The 15,431-nt window shown below is 35.7% G+C and overlaps 1 protein-coding gene across 7 annotated transcripts in view; it reads right to left on the reverse strand.

The window, feature by feature from the left end:
* EHBP1 (EH domain binding protein 1) overlaps positions 1-15,431 on the reverse strand; it is a 422,755-nt gene that overhangs the window by 354,693 nt on the left and 52,631 nt on the right. For all 7 annotated transcript variants that reach the window (XM_069069010.1, XM_069069006.1, XM_069069005.1 and 4 more), the window contains exon 3: positions 6,064-6,121. In XM_069069010.1, coding sequence (XP_068925111.1) covers positions 6,064-6,121 — 58 coding nt within the window. The remainder of the gene's footprint in view (positions 1-6,063; positions 6,122-15,431) is intronic.

The following is a 15,431-nucleotide window of genomic DNA, read 5'->3' on the forward strand; positions in this document are numbered from 1 at the left end:
GGGCAGGGAGGAGAGGAGGCAGAGATGGAAGGAAACAAGAAAATGCCAAATCCAATGAAGAAATACTTTGGACTTACAGAAGCCTAAGGGCTAATTCAAGAAGTAATAACTCCACAAGACATCCAAGTAGAACCACAACAAAAAAATGCCCTGACCACAAGGACTACAAAAACACCTGGAAGATATTAAACCAGATATAACAAGGACTAGAGGGGGAGGGGGGGGGAATGGAAAGAAGAATAAGACCACCTTAGAACAGATGGCAGTAAATCCTACCAAAAAACTGAACCCCCTAAAAATTAGAAAAGTACAATAGAAAACAACTCAATAAGACAATTATTTTCAAAAATTTATAGAAGGGGAAAAAAACAGAAAAAAATATAAAGAGTATAATAACAAAAACAACTGACCTGGAAAGTCAATCAAGGAGAGAGAATGTGAGATCATATGATTCCCTGAAAATCATGTCATTTCTCCAACCAAAAAAAAAAAGTTGGCTATTATAGCTAAATAAATCATAGTCTAAAAATGATGAATAAGCAGTTTTCAAAAAAAGAAGTTCAAAATATCAACAGCAACATGAAAAATGTGCCAAATCACTTATAAGAGAAATGTGAAATTAAAGCAGTTTTGAGGTTCTTCCTCTCATGGACAAAGATGATCAAAAAAGGAAGATGACAAAGGTAAGATAGGCTGTAGGAAAATAGGCACCTTGATAAACTGTTGGTAGAACTTCATGGATCCAGACACTCTGAAAAACAATATGGAATGATGCCCCAAATGTGACTAATTGTATACAAAATGTATATATACCTTGACCCAGAAATATCACTATTAAGCTCATACCCCAGAAAGATCAAAGAAAAGGTGATAAATATATGTGTATGTATATGTATACACATGCAAACACACATATACATATGCACACACAAATTATGGCAGATTTTTTATAATAGCAAAGAACTGAAAACTAAGGAAATATCTGTTGCCAACTATGCTTTATGAAACAAATTATGGCATATTAATCTAGTGGAATACTATAGTGCCATAATAAATGTCTAAAGGGATAAATTTCCTTTTTGTTTCTTCCAATATGGGGGAGAAGAAGAAATTTTGAATTAAAAAAAATTAAATAAATTAAAAGAATTATATATTTTGAGCCAAGATAGTGGAATAAGCAGCAAATTGCTGTAGTTCTCCCATATTCACCTCCAAATAACAACAAAATAGTGCCCTAGAATAAATCCTGTAACAGTGGAGCCAGAAAAAAGTTGGGGTGCAGCAATCTTTACTCAGGTAGACTTGGAGGATCAGCAGGAAAGGTATCTCTCACTCAGGTCAAAGGAGAGCACATACTAGCAAGCCAGCAGCAAGCACCGCCTGAGTAAACCAATAGAAGAACCTGAGCCCCAGTGTGGTGGAGCAGGCAAACACCAACACCAGGACCCCTCAATGTGCCTCAGCATTGCCAGGGGAACCAGCAGAATACAATTTCAAGAACCACCCTGTGTTTCAGCATAAGCACTGGCAAACATACATCCTCCAGTAGCTGGACCTCCACAGGCTTCAGCGTTACCTTGGGCATGCCAGCATCTTGCAGCAGTTGGACTTCCACATGTATCAGCACAGACCAGGAAAAATAGATACCTTCCAGTGGCCAAACCTCCATGGGCTTCAGGTTAGCCCCAGGTAAACATAGAAAACTCCACTAGCCTCAACACACACCAGACAACACCATTAGGACCTCAGCTCAGCACCAGGCAACCTGCCAGACCCATAAGGCCTCCAGAAGTGCCAGCCACCAAACCAGCTCGCCCCTCAACACAGCACCAGACACCAGGGTCCCCACAGCCAGAGACTGCAGCCACTTGCACAAGAAGCCTAAGACAGAGTTCGTTCCACTCTAGTAGCAGGTATCAAATTTCAAAGAAAGGGAAGGGACAACAAGGTGGTGCAGTGAATAGAGCATTGGCCCTGAAGTCAGGAGGAGCTGAGTTTAAATCTGGCCTCAGACACTCAACAAACTTACTAGCTGTATGACCTTAGGCAAGTCACTTAACCCCAATTGCCTTGCCTTCCCCCCAAAAAAGAAAAAAAAGAAAGGGAAAAGATCCCCCAAAAAAGATGAGCAGAAAACAACAACAACACAAGACTCTAACCATAGAATGTTATTATGGTGACAGGGAAGACTAAGACACAAACTCAGAAGAAGGCAACAATGTCCAAACACCTCTGAGAAAAACCCAAAGGAAAATGTGAAGTGGTCTAAAGCACAGCAAGAATTTATGGAAGAGCTCAAAAAGGAGCTTAAATATCACATAAGAGAGGTAGAAGTAAAAAGAAATGACAGTGATATAAGAGAATTATGAAAAAAAAAAGAGTCAACAGCTTGGAAAACGGCTTAAAAAGTAGAATTGGCCAAATGGAAAATGAGATACAAAAATCCACTTAAGAAAACAACTTCTTAAAGACCTCAACTGGCCAAAAGGAAAAGAAAGTACAAAAGCTAATTGAAGAAAACAACTCCTTAAAAGTTAGAATTGGACAAGTAGAAGCTAGTGACTCTGAATGACGAAACAATGAATCAAATTCAAAGAATGAAAAATGGAAGAAAATGGGAACAACTGACCTGCAAAATAGAACCAGGAGAAAATCATAAGACTACCTGAAAGCCATAAGCAAAAGAAGGACCTAGACCACATCTTTCAAAAAATTATCATGATAGAAAATGCAGTCCACATCCAAAGAAAGACCTATGGAGTCTGAATACAGATCAAAGCATACTATTTGCTCTCTTTCTTTTGTTGTTTTGTTTTGTTTCTTCTTTCTCATGGTTCCTCCCATTGGTTTTAATACTTTACAAAATGACTAACATGAAAATTTTTTTAAAAGTAAAAAATTACCAAGGAAAAGTGCTCTGATGTCCTGGAACCACAGGGCAAAATGGACACTGAAAGAATCCACTGATCACCTCAGGAAAGAGATCCCAAAATAAAAACTCCAAGGAACATTATAGCCAAATTTCAGAACTATAAAGTCAAGGAAAATATACAAGTGGCCAGAAAGAAACAATTCAAATACTGAGGAGTCACAATCAGGATTACACAGGGACCTGGAATGATTATGGTTACATAGGTTATAGAATACAGTATTCCAGAAGGCAAAGGAGCTAGCACTACAACCAAGAATTGCTCACCAGCAAAATTGAGCATAATACATCAAGTGAAAAAACGGTCAATCAGTGAAATAGAGGGATTTCAAGCTTTTATAAGGAGAAGACCAGAACTAAATCAAAAATTTGACCTCCAATATCAAGACCCAAGAGAATCCTAAAAAGGCAAAAGGGAAAAGAAAACATAAGGAATTCAATATTTATATAACTATTTATATCCCCACATGGGAAGGTGATACTTGTAATTCTTAAAAACTGTATCAGTAATGGTATAGCTAGAAGAAATATATGCATAGACAAAGGGACAGGTGTAAGTTGAATTAGAGGGAATTAGAGAAAAAAAAATTAAGAGATAAGGAAGAGGAGTACAATGGGGTGCAGAAAGAAGGGAGAGGAAGAATGGGGTAAATTATTTCACATGAAGTGGTGCTAAAGACCTATTACAGTGGAGGGGAAAATGTGATGGCGGGCAATGAAAATCACTTGAACCTTACTCTTATCAGCATTGACTCAAAGAGTGAATAATACATACAATCAGTTGAATATAGAAATCTTTCTTACCCAACAGGGAAGTAGGAGCAGAAGAGATCAAGTAAGGGAGGATGGGGACTGACACAAATGAGGGTAGATCAGGGAAGGTGATAGACAGAAGCAAAACACTGGTAAGGAGGGAAAGGGTGAAAGGAGAGGGAGGAAGAATAAGATGGAGGGAAATTAACAGATAGAAATCGTAACTGTGACTGTGTATGGGATAACTCCCATAAAATGGAAGCAGACAGCAGAGTGGATCAAAAACCAGAATCCTACCATATGTTGTTTATAAGAAACATACTTGAAGCAGAGAGATGTACATTGAGTAAAGACAAAAGGCTGCAGCAGAATATAGGTTGCTCCAGCTGAAATAAAAAAAAAAAACAGGGGAAGCAATCCTGATCTCAGACAGTGTAAAAGCAAAAACAGATCTCATTAAAAGAGATAAGAAAGGAAACTACATCTTGCTAAAAGGTACCACAGACAATGAAGCAATCTCAATACTAAACATGTATGCACCAACTGACATAGCATCCAAATTCTTAAAGAAGTTAGGTGAGTTAGTGAGTTATACAAAGAAACAGATAGCAAAACTATAATAGTGAGAGACCTCAACTGTCCTCTCTCAGAACTCAATAAATCCAACCAAAAAAAATAAGAAACTAAGGATGTAAATAGAATATTAAAAAACTTAGATATGACAAACCATTAGAAAAAAACTGAATTGGAAGAAAAAGGAATATACCTTTTTCTTAGCAGCACATGGAAACTGCAAAAATTGACCATTTAATTGGGTATAAAACCTCAAAATAAACTGTAAAAAGGCAGAAATAGTAAATGTATTCTTTTTGGATCATAATGCAATAAAAATTACATTCAACAAAGGACAGTGCAAATCTAGTGTAGCTAAGGAACCTAAATAAGTATGATGTTGGTCAATGATCTAAAGCAGAGTTGTCAAATTCACAACCCCACTGGCTCAAACTCCTTAGTAGTTCAGCCCAAACCACCTTAAAATCTAATTGTGTAACCTTGAGCAAGTTACTTAACCCCAATTGCTTTAAAAAAATCTAATTGTGAAATATTTAGCAAAATAAATAAAAATATAATACAACAAATATAATGTTAAATTTGTAGTTTTCTAAGTCAATATGTGACTAGCAGGGATCCTTTCTATTTGAGTTCTATACCACTGGTCTACAGCATCAAGAATAAAATGCAGATACTTATTTATATTTTGGTATACTATCTACTAGGGTACAATCCATCCAGACTAGACTAGCTATCTCTCAATTCCTTACAAGTGATATTCCATCTCCTGTTTTCATGCCTTTGTACTGGCTTTCCTACATGCTAGGAATGCATTTTCTCATTATCTCTATTTTATAGAGTCCCTCTCTACTTTAATATGCCACTCAAGCGAAAGAAGCTTCTGCATGAAGCCTTTTCAAATTCTCCCTATTGCCAGAGCCTGCCCTCTCAAAAGTACCTTGTATTTAACTGCTTAATATTTATTCCTGACTATTAAGTTTTATTTATGATGTACACATTAGTGTATGTGTATATATATATATATATAGCTTTTCTTCCATTAGAAAGTAAGCTGCTTGTAAGTAGGTATTATTTCATTCTTTTTATTTGTATTCCAAGTATCCATAATCCATATCTTAGCACACAGTAGAGAATCTTACTGATTAATATTTACTGATTAATTTACATTAGATAAGAAAACAAAATTTTGGTTTATTTCACTTAAATTTATATGTTATATGAAAGTATGGTGTTATAGTACAGGTCATTTCCTAATGTTTCACATGTAATAGGGAAATACTTAACATAATAAATAAAAATACAATCCAAGATAATGTTAAAATATGGTTTTCTAAGGCAATATGTGGTCCTGGGGATCTTTATGTACACTTCAGTGGCCCCCATTTTCTTTGAATTGACATCATTGGTGCAGTGGATACAGAGGGGGTCCTTAGAGTCAGGAAGACTTGGATTAAATTCTGGATCTGCCACAAATACCTGATTGCTACCCCAGGAAAATCACCTAACATCTTAGTACCCTAAGTAAACACATTAAGTTGCAGAGCAGGTACTGATCTGCTTTGGGAGTTGGGGTTGGGTGGGAGAAGTGAAGGTAAAGAGGGATTCTTCACTGGACTTCCCCATTCTGAAGAAATCAAAAGTCTAGTACAAAAAATCAATTAAAATTTTATAGTTAGGCTTTACTATGAATGACTGTTAATGTATGATGCTCTCATCTAAATGTTACCACACATGCCTTAAGTATATAACAACTAAATTTTTAATTGAATCAGACAGAATATATTTGGTGGTTTTAGCAAGATACTAACCTTAGAAGATTTCCTTCGGCTTCTTCTTGTCCAAACAACTACCAGTTTATCTGGCTGCCTATTAGAAAAAAGAACATACATAAAAAAACAGGTTTTAAAATAATTTAAATAACACATCAACAAAGCATAAACAACTGTCTGAAACACAAGATATCTTAAAAGAGGAAAAAATATCTTTAACTTTAAAAATATCAAAAAGCATGAATTAAGTGTTTGCTATATAATTACTAAGGAGAGAGAGGGAGGGAAGGAGAGGGGGAGGAAGAGAGAGAGAGAGAGAGAGAGAGAGAGAGAGAGAGAGAGAGAGAGAGCCCGTTTTTAAGTGTTTATCATGTTCCAGGTGATGGGGATACAATTATAACTGTGCAAGAATCATCTCTTCCCTCAAGAAGCTTATGGTCTAATGAGGGAAAACAACATGTAAAGAGGAGTTGGAGGAAAGAGGGCTATGCAAGGTGTGGAAATCATGTTAGGAGCTATTTGGAAGACAGACTTGAGTGGAAAAAAATACTGAAGCAGGGAGATCGTTTAAAAAGATATTGCATCAGTCCAGGAAAGAAGTGATGAGGATCTGAAACAGGGTGGTAGCTATGAGAATGAAAAGGAGATGCCTATAAGAAAATCTGCATTGAAAGAAATAACAAGATTTGTCAGATAGACATATGGGATGAGCAAGAGCAAAGAATCGAGGATGTAACTATGAACCTGGGTATCTGGAAGGATAGTGGTATCTTCAAAATGGGGAACTTCAGAAGATGGTTAGTATTAGGATAAAAGACAAGTTCCCTATTTAATAAAAGTTGCTAGGAGAACTGAAAAGCAGTTTGGCAGAAATTAGGCTTAAGAACAAAGCCTTACATCATATGCTTTGATGCATTCTAAATGGATACATGACCTTCATATTAATGACCAGAGTACTAAAAAAAAATTAGAACGGAAGCAGACTTTATACCTCTCACAACTATAGGAAGGGTTCTTAAGCAAACAGGGGTTAAAGGCAATTACAAAAGATAAAACTGATAACTTTAATTATAAGAAATTGAAAAGCTTCTACACAAAGTTAATGCTTATAATAAGAAGGGAAGCAATCAAATGGGACAAAAATCTTTGTGTCAGATTTCTCTGAAAAGAGCTTGGTATCCAAGATAAATAACAGTTAACAGATATATTTAAGATTAGTAACTTTTCCTTGGTAAATAAGTAGTCAAAGGATATGAATAAATAATTCTCAAAAGACTTGCAAAATATTAACAACTACATGAAAGATTGTTCCAAATCACTAATAATAAGAAAAATACAAATCAAAATAACCCTGAGGTTTTATCTCACTGTCTGAAAATTTGCAAAGATGACAAGAGATGGCAATAGTCAGTGTTGGAAAGGGGTGAGAATATGGACATGCCAGTATACTGCAAGCAGAGGAGTAGTAAATCAACACAATTATTTTGGAAAGCAACTTGCAATTATGCAAAGTAACTAAAATGTCCATATTCTTTGACACAGGCATTCCTAAGTTTATATATAAGTTTATACCCCAAAGAAGCTACTGATATGAAGAAAGCTCTCATTTACAACACAATATTCATAGCACCACTTTCTGTGTCCATATCCAGTTGCAGGTTGCAGTCACAGGGCCAAAAAGAGCAGTATCACTTACAGCTGCAGGGTAGCAGGAGCCCTGATCAGGGTTCCAGGGCAGAAAGAAATGCTTGTGAGAGAATTCCAAGACAGAGAGGAGCCCTAGCAACTGCAGCTACAAAAGAGCTGGGGACCGTCAGTCACAGTCCCAGGGCCAAAAGTGTTTGTGGCTACATGGGAAGAAGATACGATCCTGTATAAAGACCACAGCACAGACCAAAGGTACAATAGTCACACCTCTACTCAGATCATACTGTCTCTGAAGCACCAAAAACCTACAAACTCCCAGAGCTAACTCTGAAAATAGCACCAATAACGGCCTGAAGGTTGGGACACTGCCCCCTATACTCCAGGAAGAGAGGTCAAATTTTACATAAAGTTAAAGGTCAAGAAACAGACTAGAAAAATGAGCAAACAACAAGAAAAAAAAATAATCTAGCCATAGCAAGTTATGATGGAAAAGGGGAAAAACAAGACACAAACTACTAAGAAGAAGGCATCAAAGCAGCTACAAGAAAATCCTTAAAATAAAATGCAAATACAAACTCAACAAGAATTCCTAGAAGAGTTTAAAATTTTTTTAATATCAAATAAGACAGGTAGAGAAAAGTTGGGAAAAGAAATGAGAGCAAATAAGAAAATTATGAAAAGAGAGTCAACAGCTTCTAAAAGGAACACAAAAAATAATACTGAAGAAAATAACACCTTAAAAAAAAAAAAAGGCCAAAGGGTAAAAGAGGCACAAAAATCCACTGAAGAGAAAAATGCCTTGAAAAGCAGAAATCGTCAAATGTAAAAAGAGGTACAAAAACTCACTGAAGAAAAGAACTGTTTAAGAAGCAGAACTGGAAGGGGGCGGAGCCAAGATGGCAGAGTAAAATAGGAACTTTTCTGAGCTCTGCTCCAACCACCTCAAAAACCTGTAAAATATGACTCTAAACAAATTTTAGAGCTACAGAACCCACAAAGTGACAAAGAGGAACAAATCTCCCACTGAAGGCAGCCTGGAAGGTGGACAGGAAGGGGCTATAATACCAAGCTAGGAGCCGAGCACAGTATCACATGAGCCGTGGGGTTCTGACCCAGGGCAGCCCCCACAAGGGGCACAGACCAGCCAGAGCAGACTTCAGGAGAGTGAATCACTAGCAGCTGTGGTAGTTTCCTGACTTTTTAACCAATAAATACCAGAGAAAGTAAAAGGTCAGTGGGGACCTCTGTTGGAACCAGGTGACAGGAGAGCATGGTCCAGACCCTGCCTCTGGGGCAAGAGGTGGAGGAGGCTTGGTGGAATTATTAAAACTATACTAGAGGGAGAACTCAACTTTCCCCTCTGAGAACTAGAGAAATCTAACCATAAAATAAACAAGAAAAAGGTTAAGGAGATGAATAGAATTTGAGAAAAGTTATATATGATAGACCTCTGGAGAAAACTGAATGGGAATAGAAAGGAATTTCCTTCATTCTTAGCTGTACATGGCACCTTCACAAAAACTGACCATGTATTAGGCCATGAAAAACTCACAACCAAATGCAGAAAAGCAAAAATATTGAATGCATACTTTTCAGATCATAATGCAATAAAACTATATTCAAATAAAGCATTGCTGAAACATGGGTGAAAATTTAATTAGAAACTAAATAATCTAATCCTAAACAATAGTGGGTCAAAGAAGAAATCATAGAAACAATAAATAATTTCATCAAAAAGAATGACAATAATGAAACAAGATACCAAACTATGGGATGCATTCAAAGTAGTACTTAGGTGACAATATATATCTCTACATGTTTACATAATTGAAATAAAGAGCAGATTGATGAGCATGAAACTAAGAGAACTAGAAAAAGAACTAATTAAAAATCCCCAATGAACACCAAACTGAAAATTCTGAAAATCAAAGGAGAGATTAGTAAAATTCAAAGTTCAAAAAAACCCCAAACAAACACTATTTGAACCAGAAGCTGGTTTAATTGGGGGTGGGGTGACAAAATGAAACAGATAAACCATTGGCTAATTTCATTGAAAAAAGAAAGAACACCAAATTACCAGCATCAAAATGGAAAAGGGTTGATTCACCACTGTAATGGAAATGTAAATTTTAAAGATCTTCCCTGCCCCTAGGCTAAAGTGCACCCTGAGCCTGGGGTGGGAGGCTTGTTTTTCAGTAGATACTTTTTGATTGGCCAGTGAGTCAATAAGGTTGTTACATTCTCTGAGCCAGGAGAAGGCTAAGCCCTGATGTGTAGCTTTGTTTTGCAGCTCACTTTGAGAAGTGTTCTGTGATTTGATCAGATGAGACTCTGGGAAGCCATTGTTGAGAGCCCTCTGGCTTTGAAAAACCCAGATGTTGATTTGATATGGATGTAATGGTTGGACAGTTTGGAAACTGTCTACTTGATCTGTTTCTCTGTCTTGATAATTCTGTCTGTATGTTCTGAAGTTCGGGATGCTGACCTTTTTCCCCTGAACTAGGTAAATGATACTTATTTGACTGATTAAAGTAAGCTTGTTAACCCATTTTGAGTTGCTTTCCTTTATCAAAGCAGATCTAAGAACCTATGTTGGCAGCAATCCTGGGGACGCTGGGGTGCTTGTCGATACAACCACCAATAAACATGAAATTAAGGCAATTACTAGGAACTATTTTGCCCAATTACATGTCAATAAATCTGACAAGCTACCTAAAATGGATGAGTAATTACAAAAATATAAATTGTCCAGATGAAAAGAGGAGGAAATAAAATACTTAAATAACCCAATCCTAGAAAAAGAAGTTGAACAAGCGAAAAAATGAGCTCTCTAAAAAATATTCCCTAGGACCAGACAGATGGATTCACAAGTAAATTCTACCAAACATTTAAAGAAGTAATTTCAATACTATAGAAATTGTTGGGGAAAACAGACAAAGAAAGAATCCTATACCAAAATCCTTGTATAAGACAAATATGGTGCTGGTACCTAAACCAGGAAGAGCAGAAAGAAAAGTATAAACCAATTTTCCTAATGAATGTTGATATCAAAACTTTAAGCAAAATACCCGCAAGGAGATTACAGTAATATATCACAAAGATCATATATTATGGCCAGGTAGGATTTATGCCAGGAATGCAGAACCGTCTTAATATTAGGAAAACTATTAGTAAAATCAATCATATCAATAACAAAGTCAACAAAAATTATACGACTATCTGAGGAGATGCAGAAAAAGCCTTGGACAAAATACTACACTCATTTCTCATAAAAACAGTAAAAAGCAGAGTAATAAATGAAACTTTCCTTAAAATGATTAGCAGTATTGATCTAAAACTATCAGCATGTATTATTATCCATAATGGAGATAAGCTAGAAGCCTTTCCAATAAAATGAGGGCTGAAGCAAGTATTCCCATTATCACCACCGTTATTCAATATTGTTCTAAAAATGCTAGCTGCAGCATTATATAATACAAGAAAAAGAAAGTGAAGAAATAAAAATAGGCAATGAGGAAACAAAACTATCACTCCTTGCAGATGATATAATGGTCTACTTAAAAAAATCCTAAAGAATCAACTAAATACTTACTAAAACAATTAACAACTTCAGCAAAGTTGCAGGATATAAAATAAGTCCACAAAAAATCAGCAGCATTTCTACATATTAAAACAACATACAGTGGCAAAAGTTAAGAGAAATTCCATTTAAAATAACAGTAGATAATATAAAATACTTGGGAGTTGACCTACCAAAACAAACCCAGGAACTATATGAACACAAATACAAAACACTTTTCACATAAAGTCAGGTTTAAACAGGAGAAATATGAATTGCTCATGGGTGGGCCAAGTCAAGATAAAAAAAAAGTGAAAATTCACCTAAATTAATTTGCTTATTCAGTGCCCTACCAATCAAATTACCAAAAAAATATTTTATGGAACTGAAAAAAAATAACGAAATTCATCTGGAAGAATAAAAGGTCGAGAATAACAAGGGAATCAATGAAAAAAATGTGAAGGAAGGTAGCTCAGCCATACCAGATCTCAAACAGTATTACAAAGTGGTAATCATCAAAACAATCTGGTGATGGTCAAGAAACAGAATAGAGGAATGGAATACATTAGATACACAACATACAATGTAAATGATCACAGTAATTTAGTGTTTGACAAACCCAAAGATCTAAGATTCTGGGACAAGAAGTCTGGGACAAGAATCTGACAAGAACTGCCACAAAAACTGTAAAGCAGTTTGGCAGAAACTAGGTATAGAACAACATTTCACACAACATATCAAGTAAGATAAAAATGGGTGCACAATTTAGACATAAAGGGTGATATTATGAGAAAATTAGGGGAACATGGAACATTTTACCTGTGAGTTTTATGGGTAAGAGAACATATGACCAAAAGAGAGAAAGAGAGCATTACAGGAAGTAAAAATACATTTTTAATACATCAAATTAAAAAGGTTTTGTGCAAACAAAACCAATGCAGCCAAGATTAAAAGAAAAGCAGGAAGCTGGCAGAGGAGGGGAGGAAGGGGAATTTACAGAAAGTTTTTCTGATAAAGACCTCATTTCTCAAATATATAGAGGACTGAGTCATTTATAAGAGTACAAATCATTCCACAACTGATAAATGGTCAAAGGATATAAACAGGCAGCTTTCAGGAGAAGAAATCAAAACTACCAATAAAAACATGAAAAAATGTTCTAATCACTACTGAAATGCAAATTAAAACAACTCTAAGGTACCACCTCACACCTATCAGATTGACTAATATGACAGAAAAAGAAAATGACAAATGTTGGACAGGATGTAGGAAAATTGGGACACAGATGAACCACTGGTAGATTTGTGAACTGATCCAATCATTCTGAAGATTTACATGAACTGATGCAAAATGAAATGAACAGAACCAGGAGAGCACTGTACATAGCAATAGCAATAGTGTACAATGACCAAATGTGAATGATTTAGCTATTCTCAAGTTTACCATAATCCAAGGAAATTCCAAAGGACTTATGATGAAAAATAATATCCACCTCCTGAGAAAGAATGATGGAGTCTGAGTGAAAATTGAAGTGTATTTTTTCCTTTATTATTCTTGTTATTTTTGGTGCTTTCTTTTGTAACATGGCTAAAATGGAAATATTTTACATGACTGCATATGTATAATCTAAATCAAATTATTTGCTTTCTCTAGAAGGGAGGAGGGAAGGAAAGAAGAGAATTTGGAATTCAAAATTTTTTAAAATAAATGTTAAAAATGTTCATTTACATGTAACTGAAAAAATAAAAATTAAATGTAAAAATGATAACTAAGATGAATACAGAGAAGCATGGAAATATCTATGTGAACTTATATGGTATGAAGTAAGCAGAGACTACAAAAACAATATACACAGTGACCACAACAATATAAATGGAAAGAACTACACACAGAAAAATTCAACAGTAAATAATGCAAAATTATAAATAAGGATGGCTCAAGGGATATAAAATGTCATTCCCATCCCAATCATTCTATATAAATAAACATTTTTAAGCACCTACGGTTGCTAAGTTGGAACTCAATCTTTTGTAGGTGTGGGAGTTTCACAAGTGTTACACACTGCACATATTTTCAGATTTTTTCCCAACATATTCATCAGTTATACTGATTTTTCCTTTTTTATTTAAAAAATATTATTTGTTAAAGGGGATGTCTCATGAATGTTGAATTTCAGAATCTACAGGATAACATGCTGGAAATGTCTAATAGGAAGGTAAAAATACAGTACTTTTGCTCAGAAGAGAGTGTAAGGCTGGATACATGGATCTGAGAGACATCTATCTATACAGAGATAATTGAACCCATGAGATCACCATTTGAGAAAAAAAAGAAAAAGTTCCAAGATAAAACCTTGAGGGAGAGCCACAGTTATTAGGTGCAAGAAGATACAGCAAAGGAGACTGAATAGTAAAAGAGTAAGTTCTTGGGGGAAAAAAAAAAGAACAAAAGAGTACACCATGAAATCTCATAGAAGGAAGAGTACCCAAAAGCAGGTCATAGTCAATACTGTCAAATACTTTAGTGAAGTCAAAAAAGATATCATTAGATTTAAGAATTTTCAATTATCAACTGTAATTGTAAACTGAGAATTATGAATGTCCCTAGATTTGAGAATTAAGAGGTCACTGGTAAGTATGGAGAGAATAGTTTCAGTTGAATAATGATGTCAGATATTAGACCACAGATTTAGAAAAGTGGGAAATTAGAGGGAGGTTCTGAGTGTAGACATATTTTTCAAGGAATTTAGCTGTTAAGGGGAGGAAAGATAGAAAATGATATCTAGCAATGATGGTAGGATCAAGTGAAGGTTTCTTAAGGATTTGGTACATTTATATATTTGTGCAGGCATCTGAAAAGGAATCAGAAAATAGAGATAGCAATGATATGGGGGAATGCAGGAGAAAAAATAACAGTGGAGACAATCTGCTATTGAAGAAAAAGGATGGAATTGAGAGTGAATGTAGAGGAATAGCCTTGGCAAGGAGAAGAGATACCTCTTACTCTTCATCAAAGACTACAGTGGAAGATGAAATAATGAGGGATGATATGAGAGAAATATAAGATGAGGAGAAATGGAGAAGAGGGAACTTAGGGTGGATGGCCTCAATTTTTTCTGTGAGGTATGAAGCAAGGTCCTCATCTGATGGGGAGAGGGCTGAGGAGAAAAGAAAAGGTTTGGAAAAGTTGCTATGGTGAGTAGGAGAGAAAATCAATTAAGGGAGGAATAGAAGGATTATTTTACTAAAGTGAGGAACCAGTTGAGATTAGATAAAAATTTATAGTGGACCCAGTCAGCAGGGCTTCATGACTTCTTCCAGATCCACTTAGAAGCCTATGAGTAGGTATGAAGGAGGTAGGTGGTGGAAATAATACACAGTTGGGATTTGCCAGGGATTGACTGTAAGAGCAGACATCTAGGATGTGGTAGTAGAGAATGCGTGCCATAATTAAGAAAGATAGAGGCTATAGCTATGGTAGGTATGATTTGCTGACAAATTACTTAGAGACTGGACAACTAGAGAACATGGAAAAGATAAAAAACAGATATGGAATTGCTGTACTCATATCAGACAGGAATAGCCAGGAAAGCACTGCTGCAAAGGAAGCAAGAGAGGCAAGGTTAAACTCCTGACCTTGGCAACTCCTGGGATGGGTCTATTATAACTCAGGGAGCAAGTAAGCAAAATGGTCTCCCTAATCCTTTCAATAAACCAGCCCAACCAACATGAAGGAAATGTCATTCCTACCATATCCTATCCCTTGATGGCAAAGTCCCTAACCTTTTTAGGGGACTTCTAACTATTAAAATCATATAACCCTAGCAAATGCAGTTCTAAAGAAGAAGATTAATGCAAAAATAAAAGCATAATATAATAATAGTAATATAAAACAATATTTTAAAGGATTCTTGAAACAATAGGAAAGAGAGATACTGGAGAGTTCATAAAAAGTTTCTGAGATAAAGCAATCATGATGGCCAGAATGATCAAATTAAGAATAATACCTCCAATGGCACAACAAGTTCAGATCACCAGAATTACTCATAAGCCTCCTGAGCACAACCTGTTCTAGGGACCAAATTGATATCAGCGCTCATCCACTCAGTGTATAGATAGATCTGGGAGTCAAATGAATGGAAACAATAATTAAAATTCATGTGAACTGCTGAGGTAATGAAACAAAATGCTTTTTCAATCAT

The sequence above is a fragment of the Petaurus breviceps genome, unplaced genomic scaffold, assembly GCF_028583685.1.
Source record: "Petaurus breviceps papuanus isolate PSGF00001 unplaced genomic scaffold, PetGlider_PUasm1.0 90775, whole genome shotgun sequence".
NCBI classification, from domain to species: domain Eukaryota; kingdom Metazoa; phylum Chordata; class Mammalia; order Diprotodontia; family Petauridae; genus Petaurus; species Petaurus breviceps.